The sequence below is a fragment of the Schistocerca serialis genome, chromosome 11, assembly GCF_023864345.2.
Source record: "Schistocerca serialis cubense isolate TAMUIC-IGC-003099 chromosome 11, iqSchSeri2.2, whole genome shotgun sequence".
Taxonomy (NCBI): domain Eukaryota; kingdom Metazoa; phylum Arthropoda; class Insecta; order Orthoptera; family Acrididae; genus Schistocerca; species Schistocerca serialis.
The window spans coordinates 59,342,181-59,367,297 of record NC_064648.1 but is presented as its reverse complement, the minus strand read 5'-3'; the positions used below and the strand labels follow the sequence as shown (position 1 = coordinate 59,367,297).

Sequence of the window (25,117 nt, the reverse complement as noted above, 5' to 3'; positions counted from 1 at the left end):
TCGTAACCCTACATGACTTATTACCTAGAGCAGTAGTTATTTTACAGTTTTGGGCGGGAAACTCAGGCACATGCTCCAATTCACACATCTTTCTATAGAAATTAAAAGACAAAACGTTCACAGCTGCACCTATATCTAAGATAATAGTAGTTGGAATCCCACCTACTACACCAGTAGTAAATGCTAAAACAATTTCATTTGTGTTTGAACGACATTGTGTACTGTCTTGCAAAAGTTCATCTGACATATTGTCATTGTGGTTGTATCTTATAAATAAAACAGGTAGTTTTTGTTTAGAATTATTAGGCATATCAATATTTTGTTGTTCAATTGTGGTGTCAAATAACTGATTAACATTGAAGTCGCCCCCCAAGAATTCTTCAGCCACGACCTGGGGCATAGAAGTGACTGTTTCTAGTTTGTTGGATTAGCATTTGTATTAGGTACTGACACAGATTGAGGTTGTGTATCAGGTGTCATTTCTATTATATTCACATTCGGATATTGCCTGTTGTGATCTCCAAACTTCTGCGGTTGTTGTTGCTGTTGCGCATTATAACTTACCTGTCGGTCGTAAGGTATGCTCCAATTTTGTCCTGGTGGCTGCTGTGGTAAAGCAGTGTTTGAATGAAAGTATTGATCGCTACGAGTCCAGCCTTGATGCTGTCTTGGCTCGTAGTTATTATTATTTCTATTACTGTTTGTGTTTTTGTTGTTACATTTGTATCCGTTGTTACCGTTGTTGTTATTACCGCGGTGCCTTTTGTATGGATTGCCGCATGGAGTGTTATTACTGTTGTAACTGTTGTTTGTATTGGAATACGCGTGTTGATTTTGATTTCCGTATTGAGACGGCATGTGAGTTTGCTGTTTTTGCTGTACCGTGTATCCAACTGTGGGCGCGCCAGAATTGAGTTGGCAAGCCTGCATGTTTTGCATACCACTAGTATAAACATTGTGGCTGCTGTTTTGCCGCGCGAAGCGCTGATCTTCTAGTAACATGTCAACCGAATCTAAAGCTGTTAAAAAATAATCTGGATCGTCATCCGGAATATGTAAGAGTTATTCTTTAATGTTGAAAGGCAATTTGGCCTTCAACGCACGGAGTATATCACGTGTTGCGACTGGTTCGTCCAAAAAATGTCCCATGTTCAAGTATTTTTCAAAATATCTGCGTAAGTTACCATTTTTACTGTTAAAAGTTTCAGGTTCTAAAATTTGTCTTCTGGGTCGCTCCTGGACGGATTGCGACCAGAATTTGTTCAGAAAGGCACGCTCAAACTCACTGTACGTGGTACATACGTCAGCTTGACTGTATGCCCAGACAGCTGCATCGCCTTGGATGTAACCGACAATATATGAAATCTTTTTCCGGTCACTCCAAGTGCGTGGAAATGCGTTACTAAAAGATTTAAGAAAAATCACCGGATGAATGGTTCGTTTTTCTGGGATAAAAGCCTGAAATTGCCTGTGTTTTATTACGCTTTCTTCTTCCTTTGCATTATGATATGGATTTGTTCCACTGTAATTACTGCAATGTTCAGCTGGCAAGTAATTACGATAATGTTGCTGTGGTTTACCGTGATAATAGCTTGTGTTTGTGGTTGCACGTCGTGGTATGTGTTGTAGTGGTGGTGTGTTTTGTTCTTGTGTGTTTGTTGTGTGCGGTATGTGTGCGTCATACTCGAATGTATATTGGTTTCTGAACTGTACATTTTGACTGATATTTTCGTTACATTCAGACTGTGGTTGATCGGTGAATTGTCTCATGGGTGCAGTGACGGATTGTACTGCGTCACTAATCAGCTGTTTGTTATTAGTGATGTATTCCGCTACGGAGTCGTGCACAATTGTTGGTAAATTTTCACGTATGCATCTATCAAAATGTTTGTCTTTGTTCTCTACCCAATCATGAAATTCTTTATTAATATTTTGAAAATGAGCTGTGGCATCAGATTGTAAGATGTCAGTCAGGTGTTGTTCAACATCGTCAAATTTATTCTGCACGTCAGTAATTGGTTTTTCAAGGTTGTCATGTACTGAAGGATATGTTTGAATTTGTTCAGTAAGAGCTTCACACGTGACATTAAGGTTTTTTAACTGTGTCTGTAAAAGTGCTACGTCATTTGTAGTCTTTTCTTGTATCGTATTAAGCTTGGAAAATTTCGTACTGAGTTCAGTCATCTGTTTGGTCAGTGTGGCGTCTATAAGTTCCACACGTTTACACAAAGTGTCACTACCTGTCTTGATTGCTATGAGATCAGATTTAATTTCGTCATTTTGTATCTTTAACTGTTCATTTTGTGTCTTTAAGGCTGCCATGTTTTCCGCGTTCTGCATCCTTAAGGTTGCCATGTTTTCCGCGTTCTGCATCCTTAAGGTTGCCATATTTTCTGCGTTTAGTTTCATTAGCATTTGTAACATGTTGGCAATGTTTACTGTTTGCAAGGTCTCTGCCCCCGCCGCGTCATTAGACGTGACGTCATGTATTAACATGGGCTCTGACTGAGACTTTGAAATTTTTGTGGTGGACGGCCTACTGTCAAAATTTCCGTTAACACTTGCGTCAATATTTGATGAATCGTCACTACCGGTTGCTGTCGTAAAGTCATTTTCTAACATTTGTCTCTCGTCCGAGTCGGATTGCGTCTCACTAGTATATCTTTGCTGTTCCATCTTTGCGTATTGTTTTCTAGTTATGACCATGCCACACGTGATATATGTTTCAAGAAAGTAATGTTTGACACTGGTTTTAAAATAAAATGCAGTTGAGCATGAATCGCTCGTAGCAACAATGGCTGTTTGTTAATTTAAAAATGTAAACTGAATATGGGATTATTGTTAATGGCTGCTGTCCATGTTACAACGTATCGTACAGAAGTCGGCCATATTGTACACTCGTGTATTGGTATTGTTGCAGAAGTTATTGTTTAAGGAAAAGTACTGAGAATGAAATTTATCACTGAAAACTGCTACACGCGAAAGAAATACTACAGAATCTACTGAAGAGCTAATACACTAAATTATGCGTCTGGTCAAGCCTGCCAATGCACAAATGTTGCGTCTTACCTTATTTTGCTGGAAGCTTCATTGGGTCTTCCCGCAAAATTTTAGAATTGGAAAATATCTTCAGATTTTTGTTATTTCTCATATATTCAAGTCCAGGTCCAGAAAGTTGATTTTTCACATGAAACAAAGAGAACAGTGTAACAAATGACAAAATAACAAGTCCGACACGCAGTCGCCAATATAAAATAAATAAAATAAAATAAAACATTAATTATTAATTATGTATGATAGTGATTGGATGTAATTAATATTTGCTTATCTGGAACGTGGACGTTTAATTATTCGGTATCAGACGCTTGACAATGGCTTTTTCGTAAATGTAATGTTATTCGTAGTTGACCGTGAAATAAGACTCAAATAATCGGACTTAGTATTTAAATCGTTTCCAAAGACTGCTGCGGTAGGTGCGGACTCAAATCTAAATCTCAATATTAGAATAATTTGCCAGCCATGTCAATACGTCGTACAGAGGTGACTGTCTACTAAACATAAAAAGTTTACACAGTTAGTTAAATCAGATATATTCAACGAATAAGCCTACAGTTAAATAATTCTACTTATTTTCATAAATATAAATTCTTTACAGAATCGAGTGCCTAGTAAGATTGCAACTCGCAGTGTTCTTATATAACATCAAATATGGCGGTGTGCCAGTTCATAAAATATACGTGCTTCCCGCACCACTTGTCCAAGACCTCTCCTCTTAATGAAACATAAGAGTATCGTAATTGTGTTTTTGTTTTATCAGCGACACAGCGCTGTAGTTCTGTGCCATAGGCTTTATTTATTTGTCACAGATTAATTATTTAATTAAGATTTCGCGTTTCCGAGGAAACTCACGCACGGCATGCAAATGTGCCTTTATAAACTCCAGTGCAAACGCTGGAGGCAAAACTGTAGTATTCCATTGTTTGGAGGACTCAAAGAAAAGTTCACCTCTATTTTACATAAAACTTGGTTTTATGAAATTATTAAAGTCCTAGAGTCTTATCGTAGATGGGGTCGGCTACAACTGACGTATGAACCACAATACGATGGCTATGGTATGAGTGGCACATTACACCACCCTGTTGTTCAATGGGCATGACTGATCGGAGCTTCTCAGGGGTCACGGTCAGAGTGGCCTGCGTAAGGCGTGCCGTTAATTCAGCCGCCTTCGCAGTCAGCGCACTGAACACAACACCTTCCAGATAACCCCTCGGCCAGAAGCCACGCGGAATGAGACCAGGTGATCTGGATGGCCAGGCTGTAGGGGAATGACGGCTGGTAATTCTGCGAGCACTCCCGGAATGCCTCTGCAGCAGCCGCTACACAGGCTGTGCGATGTGCAGAGCAGCGCCATCTTGCATAACAATGATCCCACCCACACATCCACGCTGTTGGAGGTTTGGAACGACGTTGGCGCGCGGAAGACGCTCACAGCGTTTACCAGTGGCGGTACAGGTAACGGGACCCGCTGGACTCGAAAAAAATATGACCCTACGATAAACGGTGCCGTCAAGCCGCACCACACAGTCACCTTTGCAGAATCAAAGGTTGATTTGCGTGCGGATTTTCCGTTGCCCATATTCTGCAGTTCTGGGTATGGACACGTCTGTGGAGATGGAAGTGGGCTTCGTCTGTCCGCAGAATGTTCCGAGGCCAGTCGTTGTCCACTTGCATGTGAGCTGGAAATTCCAGAGCGAACGTTTGTCATGCTGGTGGGTCATCAGAAAGCAACTCCTCAACACGGGTAATGTTGTGTGGGCAGCAGTGCAGGATGTCTCGTAGGAATTTATGCACCGTGGTCGCGGGCATATCCAAAGTTTGGGCAATCCCCTCGCACTGTATGTTCGTGCACCACCGTTCGATCCCTCCTGCAAAGTTGTCGCCACATTTTTGACAGACATCGGATCATCTGGCTTCCTCGCTTCGGACGCTGTACTTTAAAAAAACCTGTCATTTGGAATTTTGTAATCGTTTTCCCCAGAACCTTTGTAACGTCTATGCAACAAATATGTGACGTTCCTACAACAAATATTACCTATGTTCGTCTGTGAAAATAGACTCGATAAGCGACCTGAGCTATCAGTAAACCGAATCTGACCTGCGTCATACTGTGTGAGTGTTGTTTGAGTGTCTGTTTCACTGTCATTTAAGCCCTCAACAGAATCGCTACACACGAAAAACTTAAAACCAACATTTGGATAAGCTATCTTACTGCGGTTTTGAATACCAAAAATTACAGGAGCAAATGAACCTTTAACAATGAATACCTACGCTGTCAGACTCGAGTTTTTGTACAAGAATTTACAAGTCATACAGAATCTGGCTTGTGCAACGGAATTTACTGGATTACAGTACATGACACTTTGAGGCGTCTCTGTTTTGGCCCTAAGTTTTGCACTCACCCATTTAGATGACTGCCTTTTTCCATGTGGTTTACAGCAATTGACAGCAGCATGCAGCAGCAGCGACTAAAGCTTATCGTTACTAAGAACGAATTTAATAAAAAGGAGTTTGTTTGGGTCCTGTTAACTGGTAAATAACCTGTGAGAAGGAATTTAATAAATTAAGTATGTTTAAAACTTCAGAAATAATGGACAATGCCATAGGTATCAATCACGGCTGAGTGTCAGATTAACAAATTATTTCAATTTCAAAGTTACATTAACATTTAATAACCACAGCATATTATTTAGATGTGGAGAATAATTATTATTATTTGGAGCATACGGAGGCTTCTTTAACTGACAAGCAAAACATTGTACTAATGCAAACTCGGACTGACAATCGCAGGCCAAACCCTGCAATTGCTTTTGCACTATGCTTGCGAATTTTACCTTGAATTCCATCCTCAGGCGTAGTTAAGCCATCTAGATCTCTCCTGGCCATATAAATGAAATCACACCTTGTGTGTGGCAAAATCTGCCATCACCGGCGTGAGGGCAGCGTGACACGTCTTCTGTTTCCGAGCTCTCGACGGACGCTACTGAAAGTTTACTCTCGCAGACACACTTGGAATCGCGCTCCCATGTTTCGCCCTCAGATTGTTACTATCGATGTGTGAGTGCTTAGACAGTACAAAGAATAGCGTTAAGTTGGTTATAATGTTTTCATTGTAATGGAGAGTTCTGACACACTTCTTACACCTTAGCAGACAACAGAGCAATACCTCTACTTGTACTTCCGTGTCTGGAACTTCTGCGGGCCTGTTCGCGCGCTGCCACCGTTCTTATAGAAGAGCTTCATCGCCATCTTGCGATGCTTCATGGAGACAGTCACGCAGGGCGTCTCGGACACGAATTGAGGAACAGCCGTGCGCCGCGCATCCGTTGGCATGTCTTCTCTTGACGCCTATAGCTTCGTCTACTGGCCAAATTTTTATTTCGTTTTTTTTTTTTCTTTTTTTTCCCCACAATGTTTCCCCTGCGTGAATAATATGCTGTTCAAATTTGACGCCATTCTGAGCAGTGATTCTCTTTCTGCAGCTTTTTCATACTGGAACATTAATTATGAACACCCTACACATAGCACTCCATCGGGACATCCGACCGCCGTGTAATCCTCAGTTGAGGATGCAGATAGGAGGACCGTGTGGTCAGCACACACACCGCTCTCCCGGTTATTATGACGCTTTTCATTGACCGGAGCCGCTACTACTCTGTCGAGTAGCCCCTCACTGGGCATCACGAGGCTGAGGGCACCCCGAAAAATGGCGACAGCGCATGGCGGCTGGATGGTCACCCATCCAAGTGCCGGCCACGCCCGACAGTGCTTAACTTTGGTGATCTCACTGGAACCGGTGTATCCACTGCTGCAAGGCCGTTGCCTCCCCTACACGTAGGGTTACTATATTTTAATGTTCAAACACTGGGGGAATTCAGATAATGTGGTTTATTTCACATATTTTCATTTCTTTAGCCCTTTTTTTTTTAAAAAAAAAAAAAGTAAATCTGTCCTTCAGATAACTTCGTCACAGTACTTAACACATGTTACATTTTTCATGTTGTACAGTCCAGTCAACAACAACTTTCATTTTCAACAGTGACTTACTCTGCTTACCTCAACAATTCAATACATTCATTCAGCAAGTTGCGCAGTTTATCATGCAGAACTCCAGTGTTCCTAAAGCACATACTGCATCAAAGAGTTCGGAGTCATTAAATAACAATAATAACACTTCTGAAAAATAAGAGCTTTTTTCCACTCCTTTCCACTTTGATTCTCTTTCCAGAGTTAACCAATGAAATACGTACCACTGTACTGGGGTATCCGCTTAGCACAAAGATGTAGTTTGTATTGTAATAGTTGTACATTCAACTGTCAACCACTTTAAGTGAATTTCTGTGATCAGATTCAGTAATAACATGCTTCACTTTTAAAGGGACAAAACGTTTTCTGCCCTTTTATGCGAACTGGAGGCAGTGCTCTGTGTAACAGGGTACAGTTCTACAGCAGTTTTGTTCTCATCTTGTACTGTGTGCAAACAGTAACTAGCCTTCTAGCAGTGGAGTTTCCAGGAAAGAACCTAATAGTTACAAGACAGTTTCGTTTAGATAGGAAACAGCTTTTTAGAGCAGTATTTCTCTGCAGTATCCTCTCAATTGCAGATGCAAATGTCAACCGGCTGGCGACTGTTGTCATCAGTGTTTTCTGCTGCTGATAAAAGTGGGACCCGAGTTCGTACTGACTGACTCAAAACATCTCCATTGTACTGCCGTTCTCTTTCACTTTCTCGAGTGTATCGTGCAGGACGCGATTCGGCGCTGGCGTTCCTAACCGTGCAACATCTTGCCCGACACCATCAGGCACATGTCGTCTGGGGAAATCAACACCTCGGTGTGGAATACCGCGTAAAATTCAAGTTTAGGGTTCGCTATTGTTGCACACACTTTTTGCAGAATGACTTCAGCAGTACTGTCCTCGCATTTTTTCCACAAACGAACCGGACCCGATGGAAAACACGTTGAAATGATGGTGGTAGAAAGTGTTTGAATCTGTTGCGCGGTGGACAAAATAACAGCATCAGCGACTGTGTGATGCCCGTGAATGTCACCGTCGAGCAAGTGTGAACACTGACAGTTGTCTCGACATGCTGCGCACTACTCACCATTGAGAGTTAATAAAGATTCAAATGAAGTCGATCCACCAACATTCAAATGGTTCAAATGGCTCTAAGCAGTACATCGGAGGTCACCAGTCTCCTAGACTTAGAACTACTTAAACCTAACTAACCTAAGGACAGCACACACATCCATGCCCGAGGCAGGATTCGAACCTGCAACCGCAGCAGCCTCGTAGTTCCGGACTGAACGCCTAGAACACCTCGGCCACAGCGGTCCACCATCATTAAACATTAAAAAACCGTAGGTAAATATATTCGTCATTGCTCGGAACAACTGTGTAAATGCGTTCCAATGCATCAGTTGAATACAGGGTGTTACAAAAAGGTACAGCCAAACTTTCAGGAAACATTCCTCACACAAAAATAAAGAAAATATGTTATGTGGACATGTGTCCGGAAACGCTAAATTTCCATGTTAGAGTTCATTTTAGTTTCGTCAGTATGTTCTTCCACCTACGCTCAATGGAGCACGTTATCATGATTTCATCCGGGATACTCTACCTGTGCTGCTAGAACATGTGCCTTTGCAAGTACGACACAACATGTGGTTCATGCACGATGGAGCTCCTGCACATTTCAGTCGAAGTGTTCGTACGCTTCTCAACAACAGATTCGGTGGCCGATGGATTGGTAGAGGCGGACCAATTCCGTGCCTCCACGCTCTCCTGACCTCAACCCTCTTGACTTTCATTTATGGGGGCATTTGAAAGCTCTTGTCTACGCAACCCCGGTACCAAATGTAGAGACTCTTCGTGCTCGTATTGTGGACGGCTGTGATACAATACGCCATTCTCCAGGGCTGCATCAGCGCATCAGGGATTCCATGCGACGGAGGGTGGATGCATGTATCCTCGCTAACGGAGGACGTTTTGAACATTTCCTGTAACAAAGTGTTTGAAGTCACGCTGATACGTTCTGTTGCTGTGTGTTTCCATTCCATGATTAATGTGATTTGAAGAGAAGTAATAAAATGAGCTCTAACATGGAAAGTAAACGTTTCCGGACACATGTCCACATAAAATATTTTCTTCCTTTGTGTGTGAGGATTGTTTCCTGAAAGCTTGGCCTTACCTTTTTGTAACACCCCGTATACACTGATGAACCAATGCATTATGACCATCTGTTTTATAGCATGTTTGTCCATCTTGGGCACGAAGTACATCACTTATTCCGCGTATCAGGGAGCCGACACTTTGTTGGTACGTTTGTGGAGACACGTGGCGTTAGGTTTCTACGCACAGTTCACGTAATTCGAGTAAATAACTGGACGGCGATCTGTACACGCCGTGATGGCGCCCTACAGCGACCAACATGGGTTCTATAGGACTCACATCAACGTGAGTTCATTGCAATGCTCCTCAAGGCATTGTACCACGGTTCTGGCTTCCAGACACGGACAGTTACACTGAAGCGCCAAAGAAACCAGGCATTGGTATTCAAATAGAGAGATAGGTAAACAGCCAGAATACGGCGTTGCGGTCGGCAACGCTTATATAAGACAACAAGTGTCTGGCGCTGCTGTTAGATCGGTTACTGCTGCTACAATGGCAGGTTATCTAGATAAGGGAGATAAACTTGGTGTGAAGTCGGGGCACAAGCGATGCGACACAGACTCTCTGAGGTAGCGATGAAGCGGGGATTTTCCCGTACGACCATTTCAAGAGTGTATCGTGAATATCAGGAATCTGGTAAGACTTCAAATCTCCAACATCACTGCGCCCGGAAAAAGAACCTGCAAGAACGGAACCAACGACGACTGAAGAGAGTCGTTCAACGTGACAGAAGTACAAACCTTCCGCAAATTGCTGCAGATTTCAGTGCTGCGCCATCAACAACTGTCAGCGTAGGAACCATTCAACGGAACATCATCTGACTCGGGTGCGGCTCGCCCGACCGCTGGCGACACACGCCCCAGTTATCTGCCCTGGAAGTTGGCGTACTTTTCCGGCAGTGTACCTTCCTTGTCGTGTTGATGCTGTCCGACACGGCGCGTAGTTCGACAGCCTCTTGTATTGTACTGTGCATGTATTTTGGTATGTCTACCTTCGTTCAAGTGTTTCCTTCGGCCTTGGGTGTTTTCTGAAGACGTAGTGCTGTCTGTCTCTTCACCCTTGCCTGAAACTATTCCATCGTTGTACCGGTGATCGGCGCATTGGTTAGTCGGTCGGTCGGCGCTTAAGCTGCCCCTAGCTTGAGATGTCATCCTGCTACGTGAGTACAACTCTTGGCTGCCTGTCTCACCTTACCTTATGTTACCTTCCCAGGCCGACCCTTGGAACACTTGCGGAGAACCGCTTGTCCTGATTCATTAGATTGTGATGTTTCTTTTCAGGATATTTGTAATTTTCTAATTATTGTTGGTGTGGCCTTCAGCCGAGCAATAATTTCGCTTCTTTCGTCATAAGGCCTTCAGCCGATTTCCAGTAAGTTTTTTTTAAGCAAACTTGTTTTAAAGGCAAGCTATTTATTTTAAAGGTGCTATTTGGAATTGTTTTTCTGACTTCTAGTTCAGGCCTTGAGCCATTTGTGATTTGAGGTTGTGTGTGACCTTCAGCCGAACAATAGTTTCACTTCTTTCGTAGTTTTTTTCAAGTTTTTTTAAAGCAAAGTTTTTTTAAAGCAAACTTGTTTTAAAAGAAAAGAATTTATTGAAATGTGTGATATTTGGAATTGTTGTTCTGACTTCTAATTCAGGCCTTCAGCTGTTTGTGTTCTGAAGTTGTTTGTGGCTTTCAGCCGAGTAATAATTTCACTTCTTTTATAATAAGGCTTTCATTAGTGTTACAGTTTGTCGTAAAACGAAGTATTCATCTTAATACGAGCTATTTGGAATTGTTCTCCTGACTTCTAATTCAGGCCTTTCAGCCGTCATACAGTCAATTGTGTGTTTTTTTAAAGAGATTGTTTTAAAATTTTAATTTCTTTAAAAAGAACTTTATGTATTGGTTGTGCCACCGAGAGTAACTGATTACGGCCCCGTCCACAATCGTAACCTTATCCTGCTCCACCCTGAGATCCCAGTTCTCGTCATCAACATGGACTTTTGCAGCTGAAGGCCCACTCATGTACCGTTGATGACTGTACGACACAAACATTTACGCCTCGCCTGGGCCCGTCAACACCACATTGGACTGTTGATGACTGGAAACGTGTTGCCTGGTCGGACGTGTTTCGTTTCAAATTGTATTGAGCAGAACGAAGTGTACGGGTGTGGAGACAATCTGATGAATGGATATGGACAGCCCTGCCGGATTCATGCTGTCAGTTCCCCCCAGCAGTACTTCAGACATTAGTCGAGTCCATGCCACATCGTTTGCTGCACTTCTGCGTGCCCGCGAGGCATCTAGATGATTTTAGGCAGGTGTACCAGATTTCTTGGCTCTTCAGTGTATATTGCTGAAAGATGACATCGCCGTCTGGGATGACTTCAAGCATGATGGGATGCAGGTTGTTCGCAGTTGTCAGCGTGTCTTCGATTGTTACCACAGGTCCCGTCCAAGCTGAGGAGAGTGTTTTGCACAGCATAATATCGCTCCCACTAGGCTGCGTCCGCGGCGCGCTGCACGTTTCGACGTTTCGAGACGCCGTTCACCTCGATAACGGCGTTTGTGGAGACGAACATCGACTTAGTGTAGCAGAAATGTTATTTACGTTTCCGTTGGTCAACGGTCGAATGCCGACGGTTCCATGCCCACAGCAGTCGTAATTGATGATGTCGTCAGGTCAACATGTGAACGTGTAGGGGCAGTGTGCTGCGGTGCTCCATGTTCGACAACGTACTATGAACGGTGCGCTCCGAAAAACTTGTGCATGCACCAGTACAGTGCTCTTTCGGCAGAGATGCCACAGATCACCATCTGCCCTACTTTACAGAGCAGACAAGCCTCCGAACTCCGCGTTCCTTGAAGAGTCGTGGTCGTCCAACCGTTTGGCGCCTAGCCGTAGTCTCACTGTCCCTCTAAGTTTTTCTGTAGGAGCTCAAGACAGTAGCACGTGAACATTCCACCAACTTTGCCGCTTTCGAGTTAGTCGTTCACAGGCTCTGCCTAATAATACTCTGCCCTTTGTTCAAGTCGCTTACCCCAGTGGATTTCCCCATTTGCAGCCCATATCTTCATTAGGGTGATCCCTCGTCCGTGTCTCCTGCGCTTACTTACTGTCGATACCACGTCACGTGCATGCAGCGCTACCAGGCGGCATCCAGAGTCGCGGTGGGAAGTGGGCGTAATGTTTTGGCTTATCAGTTTACATTCACCTATCTAGGAACAGGCTTTCCGTGTGCCATACGTTCGACTTCTGTTTTTATGACAATGCGCTCCACTTGAAATACCTCGGCATTCCGTGTAAAGCAAAGTTCTCGCTTATGGATCACCTGCGCATGCCAAGAGGAAGCTGATCAAAGTTGTCGCTGGTGGTCTTTCAGCTCTCTGCGCTGCGTTTGCTTCCGTCAAATAGACTCGTTGCCCATTCTCCAGGTGCACAACAAAATGGACCACGTGGGATGATTTCCGCAAATGGAGATTGAAAGATCCTCCACCCCATCTCATTGCTGCTGACACATCTTCCTATCCGGTATTGCGAATCGTTGGCATCAGAAGCCGATATACCAAATACAGCCATGACGCTTCCTCCCGTAACGTACTTGCAAACGTACTTGATACACCCGATACTACTCAACATTCCAGTGCGCTTTGGATGTTTTGGGAAGCAGCGAAGAATACGGAATAGTCCAGCTGTTGCCCAGTACAACGTCTTTGTGTTTTGTCTTTCGACGTTATCGATACGCCGTCATCCTGTGTGGAGCGACGACGGTACAGGAGGTGGCCGCCACTGTCTGTGGGTGTGTGAGACCCAGACAAGCATGCGGATAAAGTTTACGGCATTTGTTTTGTACCAAACTCCTGGTCGTGATCGCCACACGGTCCATGAGCCATATTCGTCGCCACCACTTCGTACGACTCTGGACCTGTTTCGGCATCAGGAATTTCTGCGCAGACGACGGCTCCAGCACGCGCGACTAGTCTTCCCGGCAAGGCAGTGGAGCGGACGCGACGGCAGCTATGAAATACTTATCATCTGACTTTAAGAAAACTATTTGGTGAAAAAATTTGGTTCTTTCGCATCTTACAGCTTGATATCTTCGCTCGATACAGATCTCAATTAATTTTCGTTATTCGTCATCGTTACTGTGCTGAAATTCAGTACATGGGTGCGCGAAATGTTTAAGAATTTGCAGAGGTAAAATCACATTGCGTAGACTTTCCATATATTTCATTTAAGGCCATACATTATTATGTATGAAATGTAACCAATATATCTAAATTGTACTTAAAGTTGAGGCCGGAATATTTATTTTCATTCTTGACATATTGGTTGTTACATCCGCGGACGGGTCGCTCGCAGCGCGTCCGAACTTTTCCTGCGCTTCGGGAATCAAGTGGTCGTAAAAATCGTCGTATCTTATAAACGGTTGAAGATATCGAAACGACGATTTTTGGAAGTGACAGCACGCAGAAAGGACTATTTTATCGTATGATTGACACTCGATTTGCTTCCGTAAACGCATCAGCAGAGCGAAAACAAGATCCCCTATAAATTGCACCATGAGGTTTTGTCCTAATTTTCATAGCTAAACAAAGGGAGAGAAACAGGAAAACGTGGGGCCTAGTTTTGCATGAAAGTATTTAACTGCTTGAAAGTAATCAGGGTAATCAACGAAAACTTAATTAATGAGTTGAGAAAAAATTGAAATGTTTCACGACAAGTTGCTGCCAAACTAAGTAAATGAAGTGTCAAAAATTTCATCTGTTCAAGGCCTAGCTGTTTTGCGCATAAAAGGAAACATTGGTGCGGTATTTAAATGTCAATACGGCTTCCTTCGAATCATGTACATTAGGAAGGCAAACGAGGAGTCACTAAGATCATGCTTCCTGACAAGCTCGAAAATAAAAAAATGAAAGAAGTTGGTCAAATATTTTATGAAATGATTTTTGAAAAAGAAATAAGCAGATCAGAGAAACGTTCTATGTGCCTTGGAATTATGCTCGAAATCTTGAACAGAAAATGAGGTGCACCAAACGTTTCCCTAATATTTTTTATTTCATACTTATAGACAAATCATTACACAAAACGTCCGAGTTTCTTTACGAAAATTTAGTATGCTCTACTTTTACAGGCTACTTAGAATAATTGAAACGCTTGGCGTTAGCACTGACTGCTGATGAATTACGTTCGCAACATCAAATATCTGTAAAATTTCATGGTTCATTGTAATTTATTAGGAAACTCATGTGTGCGATATACTGGGACAGGTGTGTTTACACTTAAAGATTAAGTTATTTGGCAAAACCTCGAATATATACTCAGCGATGCAGTGTAAATAGTATACATAAAACTCAGTATACAGAACTATAACTGAGTCAGTAAAAATGTACAAAGAACCCACTATCGAACGGAGGACCTTCTCGACACACGTAACCACAAATTCTAACACTACCACTACACCACGGCTGGATGTGCAGGTTATCGGTCTGTGTGTTTATGTGTGTATTTAGGGTAGTTAGTCATGTAGTCAGTCATTGTTCCTCATTTATTGGCTGTTAAAGTTCTTGATCATGTAAAAAAACATTTGCATTTAATTTATTGATGAGATAGTCGAATGCTCCTCTGCTCAAACACGTGTATTCGAAGAATTTGTCTGGTGATCTTCGTAGTTGATGATATTTATGAAATTCACCATTGAGATTCCTCCCTTTATAAATTTCATGCACAGCATTCCTTTTCGCTTTATTTTCTTAACTGAACATAAGCCTGTAGCCTTAACCTCCAGCTACAGTACTCTACAGTTTAGGGGCGACGTTTTACAGAGACAGCTGGCTGGCTCTCAGAAGCCATCTTGGCCGCTCGCACGCAGGACAGCCGCCCTCTTCCCCGATGCTGCTGCCGGCCAGAGTGGCCGAGCGGGTCTAGGCGCTACATACAGTCTGGAGCCGCGCGACCGCTACGGTCGCAGGTTCGAATCCTGCCTCGGGCATGGATGTGTGTGATGTCCTTAGGTTAGTTAGGTTTAAGTAGTTCTAAGTTCTAGGGGACAGGTGACCTCAGCAGTCAAGTCCCATAGTGCTCAGAGCCATTTGAACCCGATGCTGCTGCCTGTCGCTGGAGTGTCGCGCATCCAGAAGTCGCTCGCTGCCGGTCGCTTCTGTCGCTCACGTAGAACACGGCCTAAGTCGAAAATCGTCGATGTGAAGCGTCACGAGGATAATCAAGCTTTCTTATTTGTGTGGGTACGTTTTCCATCAAATACCGCATCACTTGAGAATTTAAAACTGCAGGCCGAAGTCCAGAATCATCTTTAGAAATACATGGTATCGATCTTGGAACCCATGGAGACTGTGGTCTTGGCGGCGGGTGGCGTTTATACGCTTATACAAGTGGAAGACAGGGTTTCAATGGAGTCGACGTACAAGTTATCATTTCAGTCAATTGTCGGGAAATCTGCAATATTATAAAAATAAATTTTGTCTTCTGTTTTCAAGTAATTCAGTGCTCTGAAATTTCGAGGACGAGAAAATCGTGGGCTAGTACTAGGCGGTACAAAATATTCTGGTACAATTTACAAAAAAGTACTGAAGTTCTTACCTGAAATTTAATACAGCGATATAAATTAATTGTTCGATGTATAATTATTGAGTATTTTAAGGAAGACAAAGATAATGAAGAGTCGCGACCGCACTCATACAGGTATGCTATTTTTTTTTTTTTTTAGTACGGTGGGCAACTCAACAGGCCTACTGCCGTCTCTGCATATTGGCTAGTTTTCACTAAGTGGGATCTCTCAGGATGTGGGTGCTGCGACGTTTGCGTACGTCTGGTTACAGTTATCCATTAATACGCGCTCATCTGGAGATAGATTGGGACGAAAGTTGAATGAAGGGTAGCGGTTTGAAGGGCAGAGGAAAAATGTATCTAGGCAAGAGCCAAGGGAAAAAATCCCCTGAAGTAGTTGGGTGGGGTTGTAAGAGGAGTAGCGGATTTCTTGCTGCCTGCGACAGGTCATGCAAGGGCAGGCTTTGTTAGTAGTGGGTATCATGCAGGCGCGTACCTCTGACGTTGGGGAGCCATGTCACTCGCCGGCTGCAGCTGGGTGACGATATTGGCTTCTCGGTCAGCATCAGCATACCTGTAACATATGGACTCATTATGGTTTAGTGTCCGATAGATCATGTATCGGATCCACAGTGTAGGGCAGTGTTTGCGATTTGTTTGTGCGTTAGGCCAAGCGCAAACTGAGACGTGTAGAGCGCGTATGCCGTGACACGACACTACAGCGAGGCACGCGCGTGCCGCACGTGCCGTGCTGGTGCTTCTCATATTGAGACGCGTACACAGACTTTCCACGTACCGGTTAGCGACGCCCTGTACTGACAGAATAGAAGCGCGCGCACACAGTAATCTTCCTTTTGCAGAAATTATTCGGCAAAAATATTTGATTTTTGCCTTACTTGTGGCACTATGTGTCAGCTTCATGGCGAAGTGCCCATCGTCTCGCTAATGGTCATACTTTTTGTGATACACATATTTTAGTAAGACACTAAGCAAAATTCGAAAAGTTTGCAATGAAAAATTGAGGTCGCTATGATTTTGCGTTTTGTCCCGTATTTCACTACATGTGTGCGAAATTTAGCCAACACACTGAATTTTTCTTTAGGCTTGGGAGGAGCTCTTCTATCTGTCTCCGATCTCGAGAAAATGGATCGAATGTAGCGCCTTCACTCCCGATCTCTCGCCTGCGAGAATAAAATGTTCACAACATCCCTCATATCTCCTAATCCGCTCGAGACATCGAGAAGACATTTTGGCGAATGATAGCACATAACGAGATGAGTATTTTGCCAATTCGTAAACAAACAGAACTTTCTTATCTATGGAGATATGTCGGAAGTTATACTTCCTATTTTATGTTTTCTTTCCAGGGACTAATTTTTTAACAGTTATCGACAGCTAATATGCAAATAAACAAGAAATTTCTTCTCTTATGTCACTGTAAACCGACACGATGAGGTTTTTCGTAAGCTACTGAGCTCTCTGGTCGCCAATTACTTATTTAATGGGACACTCTGTTTCAGAATTCTGACGCCATAGCTGCTGCAAGATGAGTTAGTGCAAATTGTACTGTGTTTTGGGAAAAGAAGTACAATTACACCTATTAACAAGAGAAATGTGAGCGTTACTCATGAATGATGATGCTTCTTCGAATGAGAAATTCACACAAAAATAAATCGCCAATTCTGTTGGAATTTTGGTTGAATCCCCATAACCCATCGTATTTTTAACACTGGACGACCGGACTAGAAACCTACCAAAGGATTTTATTACTTCTGTTCATCTGAGCGGTGTTAAAATAATGGCGATCGCACCCTTCAGGCGAAATGACAGCACATGCCAGATGTCGGTTACTCACCTACGGCTTGCCAAACTGACAACGCGTGATTCGAGAGTAAAATAGTTGTTATTGACAAAAGTAAGCAATGGATCCGTCGCACAATACAATGGTCAGTGTATCGTCAGCAGCTGAGAATAGAGCTTGCGACAGAAATGCGGAGGCTAGCCAGGTGTGTCTTATGAGCGGGAGTCCACATCGTTCGAAAAACATTGTCATTAAAGTAGATCTACCTTTGTTAGCAATACATTTCAACACATTAAATATATTAAAATACCACACTGTTTCAGGATACTCATATTTTCGGAATAATTTCGACCACCTCTTCATTTGTGTAGCCTGTCGTATAATTAGTTTATTAATACTGATAGTGTGATGTCGATATGTATGTAGTAAAATGTCTGTTATCACATCCGAGTCCAAGTAATGACAGTGGAACTTATGTTCTTCAGATCTTGGACGTCTTTTGCCAGGAGCACATAGAGATCATACCTGAGGAAATTACGCCTTTTCGACATTTTGTAACAGATCGTAGACATATCAGCATAGCAGGGAGCAAGTAGATAACCTTGTTTTACTTTCCTGCCTTGCTTCTAGATCACATGATTTTATAATATTCCTTAGTTCCTTACTCGCTACCATTACGATTAATCATCTGTCCCTTCTTACGATCTGAAAACATTGTGGAGGCAGAAGATATAGTCCCAGTGGCTAATGGCACATCAGTTACTGAACTGTGCATCGTTCATAACAATTAATAGACAACACGAAAAAATTGACAGATATATGCAACTGAAAATTATTATGTACTAACGAAAAGAGATGGAGCGCTTAAACGGCGAAAAACGAAACACTACTCAGTGACAATAAAATTCAATATACGGCAACGCTGTACTTTTTGAATGGGCAATACTTCCACTGCCCATATACGCCACGCCGAAGTGAGCACATGGCAGGAGTGCCACGCCACACCCGGCCTCGCCCCTCCCTCAGCGCTCGCATGGCGCGCGGCGCGAGAAACTCTGCCGCGACCACAACGCCGCGCGACCTGGGCCAGACGCGCGTCGCGTCCCAGTCGCGTCGCGTCCCAGTTTTCGCGCTCCCATCTGAACCTGTGTAGCCACAAAAATGCGGGCTGCGCCGCGCCTCGCCACACGCGCTGTACGCGTCTCAATTTGCGCCTAGCGTGTCGCTTGACGGCTTCCCTGCTATAGCCTATTGGTCGGCTTTGAAAGAAGCTGGCGTATTCAGTCAATGTTTTGGCAGGGGCTTGCCAACGTTGCCGCTCTTGAGTGTATGTTAGCTCGTCATCGAAGAGCTCACTGTTCGTAGACGTTTCACCAAAAGAAGAACTAGCTCCTGCCGCAAACGTACAATACCCTGTGTGGAGGTCCCTCAACCGCCTTAGAGTGGGCGTCCCTCGATGCAAGACCAACCTGAAGAAGTAGGGAATCCTTCCAGCGACCACTGACACCTTTTGCGACTACGGGGCTGAAGAAGATAGCAGCCATCTATTTGTATGCCCCCTCCTGGATAACCCGCGACCAATACAGGATGTTTACGAAGGAAATGACATAGCTATCGCTACTGCTATTTTTTGGAAATGCTGACTGGACACGGAAATGAAATGAGTGATAGGTGGTTATACCCTAGCTAGGAGTGTCTTTGGCGGCTTATACTTCCACCTATGGTTGTGATCTTAGTTTCAAGAGCAAGGATGAAAGGATTGTTCGGGTGCCTCGAGCTCCTCTATAGTCGTGTGGCGACTCTTTGAACATTTCCTTGAGAGTTCCAAGGCGGTATTCAGTACGAATATCCAGGGTGCGGGTGTAGCGTGGAGCGTTGCTAATGATGCGTGGCAGCTTATTCTGTATGATCTGCGGGCGTGTAGGAGCTGCGTATCTCCAGACTGGAGCTGCGTACGTCACCAGAGGCCTGGTCAGTGTCAGTATCGACCTCGACACATATGCGAGGCCGACCAGGGCTCATGTAGTGGCAAAGCGGCCCGACTTGGATTTGAGGGACCCGGGTTCAATCCCAAACCAAGTTTGGGTTTTCCGTGGTGTCCTCTAACTTTTTACGCAGATGGCGGGATTAGTCATAGAAACGGCTGCCCACGCACCCTTCCCTTCAAGCAAACTAGTAATTTTGGCTGTCGACCGGACATGAAAGTTCCTTTCTTCACTTTCTGTTGTTCGATTTGCGTGCACTGGACAGCGCTTATTTATTATACTCCATTATCACTTTTAACAGTCGGCATTTGAGATGGGTGGTAACGTACTCGCCTCCCATGCAAGCGAGCCCGGGTTCGATTCCCGGGCGGGTAAGATATTTTCTCTGTTCATGCTGTCTTCCTCATCCTTTTATCCTCATTACCGGCGCACAAGTAGCCCAGTGTAGCGTCGACTGAAATAAGACTTTGCACTTGGCTGCCGAACTTCCCCAGATGGGGCCTACCGGCCAACGATGCCATACGCTCATTTCCATTTATCACTTTTACCAACTGCAAGAAATTACGTCCGAGCACAAATAAGACCATGTTTCACTCTCTAAAATGACGTTGTACGCTGAAGTGGGTCGGGTAGGATTTATGTTCGGAACATAAATCGTCATACAAGTTCTATGGGCATTTTAATGAACATCTTACAATAGGTGATACATATCTTAAACAGCATTGGTGTATATTTTAATGGTTCTAGGCTTTCAAATTCAAAATATAAAAAATAATAAGTTAATAAATGCAAAGTATAAAAATCAGTCCCTGTTTACGTACCATTTTCTCAAAAAGTGCAGAAGTTATTTTGATGAAACTCTGCATGTGGTTTTTTATGGTAACTTCTGAGAAGTGTGGAAAGAAATGTGTGTTTAGCTCCAATATTTCATCTGCTATGATGTATGTTATTTGATAAAGAAATTATTTGAAAATTTTATACTATCCTCTTCTCAGAAACGTTTGAATTTCGTTATTAGGCATTATAATACTCAGTGCAGCGAATACGCTAACTTCTAAGCTATAAAGTGTACTGCTAACTCTTTTAATTCAGTTAAAAGCTATTAGGCAGAAGGCTTTTGTCGCTTTGGAGATTACGTTACGAATTTGAATAATTTTAAGAACGCCCTCATACACTAAGAGAACTGTGGTTTAAGGCTTTAATCGTAGAGTACACAAACGTAAACAACAATAAGAAACAGATATATCCATAACAAGTATTATATGCACGTGCAAAATTGGCAGAGTTAGTCACGGGAGATGCAAGTGGCAGAGGTACAATAGCCAATCCGCTTTGGGGGGGGGGGGGGGCGGTGAGGGAGAACGTAGAAGCACAGATGATTGGGAATTTCTTGCTCAGCACTGCCAACTCCAACTGACAGGCGAGCGTTACGCATGAACTGCTACGGTATAAACTTAAGTCGGGAACATGTAGTTGTAAATGTTCATTGCAGGGCCAAACACCTTCAAGTATGGTTCTCTTTTGTAGTGGGGAATGTGAAATTAAATTAATGCTGCTGTACAGCGCAATAAGTAGGAGAAAAACTGCCGCTAGAGATCGCGGATGCCCGTAACTATCAGAAACAGAAGGTAGGTGACCTCAAGTGCTCCGAATGGGACTGACATGCAGAGCCGGTTGGCAGGGGATTTTGCAACCCCGTGCGATGATTTCAGTCGCCCCTTCTCCTCACACACGAAGACACAACTTTACAGTATTTTAATCACATTGTCATCCCTCAAAGATACCTTACTTTAACATATGGATGGTAGGCAATGAAAATGTCAGAACTTCGTCCGTCTGTGAAAACTCGTATTTCCAGTAACCAGTAACTCTATAATCAAAGAGAGATTTGTAAGTGCATGGATTTCTCTCCATCTGTTTGTGAAAACTCGTAATAACGGTAACCAGTAACTCTATAATCAAAGAGATATTTGCAACTGCACGGATTTCTTTCATCTGTCAACAGCTATACTTCCACTACACACTCACTTGCACTAAAGAGCCTGAGAAACTTATACACCTGCCTAATATCGTGAAGGGCTCCAGCGAGCACGCAGAAGTGCCGCAACATGTCGTCGTATGGACTAGAAGTAGTGCTGGAGGGAATTGACACCATGACTCCTGCAGGACTGTCCATAAATCCGCAAGAGTACGATGGGGTGGAGATCTCTTCTGAACAGCAAGTCGCAAGGCATCCCAGATACGCTCAGTAATGTTCGTGTCTGCTGAATTTGGTGGCCGGCGGAAGTGTTTAAACGCGGAAGGGTATTCCTGGAGCCGCTCTTGAGCAATTCCGGACGTGTAAGGTTTAGCATTGTCCTACTGGAATTGACCAACTCCGTCGGAATGCACAATAGACATGAATGGATGCAGGTGATCAGACAGGATGCTTACGTATGTATCATCTGACAGAGTCGTATCTAGACGTATCAGGGGTCTCATATCACTCCAACTGCACACGTCCCACACCGTTACAGAGCCTCCACCAGCTTGAACAGTTCCCTGCTGACGTGCAGGGCCCATGAATTGATGAGGTGGTCTCTACAACTGTACACGTCCATCCGCTCGATACAATTTGAAAGGAGACTCGTCCGAACAGGCTGCATGTTTCCAGTCATCAACAGTCCAATGTCGGTGTTGATGGGCCCAGTCGAGGCGTAAAACTTTGTGTCGCGCAGTGATCAAGAGTACACGAGTGGGCCTTCGGCTCCGGAATCCATATCGATGATGTTTCGTTGAGTGGTTCGCACGCTGACATTGTTGATGGCCCGTCAATGAAATCTGAAGCAATTTTTGCAGGGATTGCACTTCTGTCACGCTGAACGATTCTCCTCAGACATCATCCGTCCCGTTCTTGCAGGTTCTTTTTCCGGCCGAAGGACTGTCGAAGATTTAATGTTTTACCGGACTCGTGAAATGGTCGTACGGGAAAATCCCTATTTCATCCCTATCTCGGAGATGCTGTGTCCCATCGCTCGTGTGCCGAACATAACACCACGTTCAGCCGGCCGGGGTGGCCGAGCGGTTCTAGGCGCTACAGTCTGGAACCGCGCGACCGCTACGGTCGCAGGTTCGAATCCTGCCTCGGGCTTGGATGTGTGTGATGTCCTTAGGTTAGTCAGGTTTAAGTAGTTCTAAGTTCTAGGGGACTGATGACCAGAGCAGTTAAGTCCCATAGTGCTCAGAGGCATTTGAACCAACCACGTTCAAACTCACTTGATAGCGTGCCATTGTAGCAGCAGTAAGCGATCTGACAACTGTGCCATACACTTGTTGTCTTATAAAGGCGTTGTCGACCGCAACGCCGTATTTTGTCTGTTTACATATATCTGTATTTCAATACGCATGCCTGTACCAGTTTCTTTGCCCCTTCAGTGTATGCAGAAACTTTGTGGATCACCTCATATTATTTTTTAAGGAAGGGTTATTGCTTCACCAGTAAAATATAACAAATAAAGGTTCAATTGGCTCTGAACACTATGGGACTTAACATCTTAGGTCATCAGTCCCTTGAACTTAGAACTACTTAAACCTGACTAATCTAAGAACATCACACACATCCATGCCCGAGGCAGGATTCGAACCGCTCGACCACACCAGTCGGCTTAACAAATTGGAGTTAAGAGGTTTTCACTGACCGTCGTATCTCATGGCGTTACTCTGACAATTTTTTATTTTTATGAACACGTTCCAGTACATGAAACGGAAGTCAAATATTTTTAGTATAACGCATTTCGAGTTATCCAAAATTATACATCCAGGTAAAGGGATGTCTGCTGAGAAAAACTGAAACGAGACACTGATGAACCAAAACATTAAGAGCACCTGCTTAATAGCGTGTTTGTCCGTCTCTGGACGAAATACATGACTCATTCTGCCTATCAGGGATCTGACAGTTTGTTGGTAGGTTTATGGAGGTAGGCCTATGTGGCATTACATGTCTACGGACAGGTCACGTAATTCGCGTAAATAACGGGCCGCCCATCTGCGAACGCGGCGATGCCGCCCTATAGCGACCTATATGGGTGTCATAGGATTCACATCAGCCGAATGTGGTCGCTAAGACATCAACGCAGTTTCACTATAACGCTCCTCAAACCACTGTACCACGGTTCTGGCTCCGAGACACGGACAATTATATTGCTGAAAGACGACATCGCCGTCAGGGAGGACATCGGGCGTGAAGGGATACAGGTTGTTCGCAGCTGTCAGCGTGTCTTCGACTACTGCTTCAGGTCCTCCCACGTCTCCCGCGGCATAGCACTGATCACCACCAGCCTGCTTCCCTGGCGCGCTGCACGTTCCGGGCCGCCGATGACGGCGTTTGTGGAGACGACCAGCGACCTGGCGTAGGAAAAATGTGATTCACCCGGAGAACCGACACGTTGCCATTGACCGAGGGTCGAATCCCGACGGTTCCGTGCCCACTGCAATCGTAATGGACGATGCCGTTGAGTCAACATATTAACATGTAGGGGTGGCATGTTGCGCAGATCCACCTTCCACAATGTACGATGAACGGTGTGCTCTGAAACACTTGTGCGTGCACCAGCACTGTGACCTATCGACAGAGATGCCACACATCAGCGTCTGTCCTGCTGTGCAGAGCAGACAAGCCTCCGGACTGCACACTGTGTGAAGAGTCGTGGACGTTCAACCGTTCAGCGCCTGCTGGTAATTTCACTGTCCTTCTACCTCAGGACTGCGGCACGAGAACATTCGACTAGCTTCGCCGTTTTCGAGATACTCGTTCACAGCCTCCTCCTAATAATAATATGCCATTTGCTAAATAAACAATGTGCTTCATGACGATTACTCATTACGTGTGAAATCCACGATTGCGTTTCCTTCCAGTTAGTGCGATACACACATGACATTTTTAATTCTCTTTCTTGGTGAGTTTTCTTGCACAGTATACTCACCAGCAACACTCACCTGTAACTCTTTGGAAAATATTTCACTGCCTGACTGGTACACGTTGTCGTCCCAGAACACAAGTACAACCACTGACCGACAGTGAAAGAGGAACACTTCGGCCCGCATCGAGAAGTATCTGGCCGACGCAGCGCCGAACGGAAATCATGCGTCGGTGGTGGTAAGTTCCTATGGGAAATGCTGACGTCATCGGTCCCTAGGCTTACACACTACTTAATCTAACTTAAACTGAGTTACACTAAGGACAACACACACACACCCAATCCCGAGGGAGGACTCGAACCTCCGATGGGAGGATCCGCGCGAACCGTGCCAAAGCGCCCTCGACCACGCTGCTACCTCGCGCGGAAATCATGATCGCTACGTTTACATGTGACACATCTTTCGAAAGACTCAAACCGAATTTCGGAATCCGTTTTTCGCTACCGTGTTTACATGTTAAGTTCCGAAGCGGTTGTGCTAGCCCAGTTAAATATGGCGCCTGAAAAACAGCTGTTACAGTCTGATACAGTAAACACAATCGCTATTTCTCATCACTTAGACGAGGTGTAAACAATTCGTACTAATATTTCT

General features: G+C 44.2%; 2 protein-coding genes across 4 annotated transcripts in view; one reads left to right on the top strand and one right to left on the bottom strand.

Moving 5' to 3' along the window:
- Positions 1–25,117, top strand: part of LOC126427022 (zinc finger protein 99-like) — a 458,738-nt gene that overhangs the window by 361,530 nt on the left and 72,091 nt on the right. The window lies entirely within an intron of this gene.
- Positions 1–25,117, bottom strand: part of LOC126427021 (neprilysin-2-like) — a 266,242-nt gene that overhangs the window by 200,081 nt on the left and 41,044 nt on the right. For 2 of the 3 annotated variants that reach the window (XM_050089185.1, XM_050089183.1), the window contains exon 2: positions 16,281–16,358. The exons of the other annotated variant lie outside the window; for it this stretch is intronic. In XM_050089185.1, the coding sequence (XP_049945142.1) occupies positions 16,281–16,358 (78 nt within the window). The remainder of the gene's footprint in view (positions 1–16,280; positions 16,359–25,117) is intronic. 3 annotated transcript variants of the gene reach the window in all.